The following is a 3600-nucleotide window of genomic DNA, read 5'->3' on the forward strand; positions in this document are numbered from 1 at the left end:
TGGCCGTTTCCGGAGTCCTTTGACGTGAATCCAGATAATGAGTTTAATCTGCTGTCCTTGACGAAGATCTTCGACGATTTCGTTTATTCAGGGGCCTACAATAGCGAATCGAATGAGGAGCGCATGACAGAAAAAGGTATCGCAGAGTACTTCCAAATTAATTACTTAATTGGGATTCTACAGTAGCAGGAAGCTGCTATACCGCACAAACTAGACTTTCCATATCAAAATTCTCTTGTATTTCTTGAAAGTACGCGGCAATTTTGTTATATCGTTGTTTGGCTCCTTCGGCCAAAAAATAAGGATAGCTTTGAATGCGACTGGACTTGAGCTCCCGATGTAGTATCTAATAAGGAAAGGGAGTAACCTCTTAACACGCCAGTGCCATAAATTCACATGTGTGTTTCCCTCGACACCTCATTCTAGGTCAGCAACATCAAGTTGTAGCAAGTCTACGTGAGAAGTATGACAACCATTATATAGAGTAGCAAATAACTTGTGACTACGTTTACAGTAGACGAAGCTTCGACTGTTCACGGCTACACATATCAGTACAACGACTTTTACCTGTACTAATATATGTACAGTACATATGACATGATAGACTTGGATGCTTGTAGAAGCGGCAGTCGCCAAACCTTTCAAACGGAAGCAACAAGATTTGTGGAATGTGACTTGTTTTGAGGCTATTCGGACTACCGTGTAGGATTCCTCTGCGCATGTGCATGAATGGAACATAGATTGGCAACGTTAATGGAGAAAAGAGTAAAGTATGTTAAACATATTTTCTCTGTAGCCTTTTTCTACCGTTGTTAGGTTATTGATCTATGAAAAAGAGGATTGGCTCAGATTAGCCATTACCTCCGCAATACAGAAACTGAAGAATCAGGAAGATAGAAAAGGGAAATGAATGTAAGTTATTCGTCTTATAAGAAAGGGTCAGTCTGGACGGCATTTTGTTCGTGTTTCGGTCGAAGCTACCCCATATCAAACAGAATGGCAGAAAAAGCGTGGGCCCCTTTTCATATTCCACAACCAGAGGTCCTGCCTCACATTGATCCAGGCTGCCTAGCAAACTGCTCCTGCCCGAACTGCGATAAGGTCTTCCATGGTAGACTGTTCTTCTTTACTCACTGGTCGTTGATGCGCCATGAGGCAGACATCCTTGTATCGATGTACCAGGACCGAATTGGCGCCCGGTTGGGATGCCGCATCCTTTCGATCTTCAGAAACCGCCACATCAGCATCTGGGGAAAAAGAGAGGAATTCAGAGACAAATTTGCTGATATCAAAGTGTATGTGTACTCTTCACTGATACTACTTCCGCGCAATGTCAAGTGGAGACAGCCATGGGAGAAAGTCCTCATGTCAACAAACCACAACCGCAAGGAGCCTTTTCGCTTCGATAGGACAGAAAGATTCCAGGAGTGGGCGGCTATCTCTGCATGTCCTCCCCATCGAGAGGTGGAGTTCTATAGAGCTGCAAAGTACCAGCTCCTAACTTCTTCCAGTAGCATGGCAATGCAATACGGAGACGGAATGGAGTTTTGCAAGCATATTAGTCTCGCGTTTCCAGATCTGAAGTTTTTTTGGGATGTAATACAGGAAACAGAAGACGCGAAAGACGGTGTCAGGAAATGGCTTCACCCGGAATGGACGCCTGGAAGTAAGAAGTATAGTGAACTTAGCCTCAAACCGTTCACTCCTGTCCAACATAAATCGTAAGGAGAAGTATCCGAAATACGGTTGGCCTACTATTAGAACTGTACAGTACAGTGAATTTAGGTTTAGGTTCCCCCTAAATCGAAAGTGGGTCACGCGATGGTGCGTATGATGTTGATTGAGCTAAGTAGCTATGGTAGGCCACAAGCTCTGAAAAGGTCCCCTGTAGCCATGACTAAGCTACAGTGGACTCCCCTGTAATTGCCTTACTAACACCCTCCAATATGAAGGCGGCCGCTAGAGGCCGCCCAATATGAATCATGTTGCTATTTTTACGGGCAAGACCAGCAATCAAAGATGAAATTTTGGAACCTGAAATGCACTGTATCAATTAAGAAAGACTTTATCAAGTCATTTCTACGGGACTGAGGGGAAAAGAAGAAAGCATGAACACATACAAGCGTCCAGTCGATTCTCTGTCTTTAAGCCACATACATAAAGCCCAACCAGGCGATTAGCTACTCACCTTTGGATTTTAAGCTCCCCAGACTGTGGGCTCTGTTGGGTCGCATACTCGAATATCTGTTCTCATACGACTGGCCTCTGGTACAGACCAGATTCGTGGCCTGGCAGCCGAGTTCGAGACTTTCGCTGTCCTTGTCTGTGCCAATGCGCTGTAGCGGTGCTCCACTGCAGAATGTATTTTGACGACAAAAGAAGCGCAGTCTAGTAGCCTTGGCGACAACTGGTTTCAGTTCTACGTCCACGTGAGTTACTTCCAGCTTGGGGGTGATTAGTCTCACAAAATGACGCATTTGGTGCTGTAGGCTTGGACAGGAACAATACATTATGATGCACGTTGCCAGTCATTTTTCAAGATGCCGGCTGCGTGTTAGACTATCCTTGGCAGGCTGCTCTGAGGTACAATCCCCGTCTCCAGGGCAAGTTTGTTAGGCTGTCTATTCCACCTCCCTACCAACCAGACAGCGGTTGAACACTGCAAGGCTCAAACAATCGCCATTCTGACCAAGTGCACAAGATATGAGCCCATCTCGGAGGAAGCCTCTGCGATCCGATAGCTATTGTCGGGCCCCGGTCCACTGGATTTGGCCGTTTTTCTTCTGCAAAGACTGTCAGACGTTCGTGTCCAAAGAATTGATTATGTAGACGCGCCGCTACATCCTGCGCTGTCAAGCCCCTCATGCTTGTGAAGGAACACACAATAGCAAGGGCTTGGTTTCTAATTCGATGAACTGTGATTTCCACAAGTTGCACAGCGCCGAGGTGGTAAAGAAGCCAGCCGTCCAACTGCCTGATGACCAGCCATGTATAAATTCCAGTGATTAGGATTCTTTTTTGATCAGTCTTATTGGTCTCGAAACTCACACCTTTTGTGAGTATTATAGGCGTGTAATTCTGGAAACCGATCTCAGGATGAGTCATGGTTCGTAGCGTCAGGTTTGTGCCAACAGATATGCGGTCTTGGACTTCGAGTCTCGTACTTTGATACCGATTCACATCCGAGTACTCGAAGCGCGGATACTGTTTCTTTACACGTTTCATTTTCACTGTTAAAAGTTAGCCAGATAGGAGAGATGTTCCGATGTCTCATACCCAAGGCTCGTTTGAAATCTTTTGTCGAAGCGAGACGAACCCAACCAGATCTGCCTCTATAGTGTATCTGAGATTCCAGAACGGCACAACCGCTCAACCATTTTGATATGAACATAATAGGTTCCCAAGCAGGGATCTTCTCGGTTAGCCAAATAGCAGTACACCGTATAATATAATAGACGTACGTTAGACATTGGAATATAATATGATTGACTCAATGCTCCAGAAGGTATATCTATAAGACGGGTTTCAAGGTAACATATGTGATTGGATATAATTAAAGACATAACGGAGCACGCAAGATGCTGTAGGATGAAAAAATAA

At 45.0% G+C, this 3600-nt stretch overlaps 2 protein-coding genes across 2 annotated transcripts; one reads left to right on the plus strand and one right to left on the minus strand.

The window, feature by feature from the left end:
* Window positions 1–996: 996 nt before the first annotated feature.
* Window positions 997–1725, plus strand: FOXG_21373 (uncharacterized protein; the record flags this gene model as incomplete). Its single annotated transcript, XM_018401707.1, has 1 exon — window positions 997–1725. The coding sequence occupies one exon, from the start codon at window positions 997–999 to the stop codon at window positions 1723–1725; it is 729 nt and encodes a 242-aa protein (XP_018253590.1).
* Window positions 1726–2485: 760 nt separating this feature from the next.
* FOXG_14051 (uncharacterized protein) lies at window positions 2486–3291 on the minus strand. Its single transcript, XM_018394117.1, has one exon. The coding sequence runs from the start codon at window positions 3223–3225 to the stop codon at window positions 2635–2637; it is 591 nt and encodes a 196-aa protein (XP_018253591.1). The 5' UTR covers window positions 3226–3291; the 3' UTR covers window positions 2486–2634.
* Between the last annotated feature and the right edge of the window lie 309 nt (window positions 3292–3600).

The sequence above is a fragment of the Fusarium oxysporum genome, chromosome 6 (assembly GCF_000149955.1).
Source record: "Fusarium oxysporum f. sp. lycopersici 4287 chromosome 6, whole genome shotgun sequence".
Classification (NCBI taxonomy): Eukaryota; Fungi; Ascomycota; class Sordariomycetes; order Hypocreales; family Nectriaceae; genus Fusarium; species Fusarium oxysporum.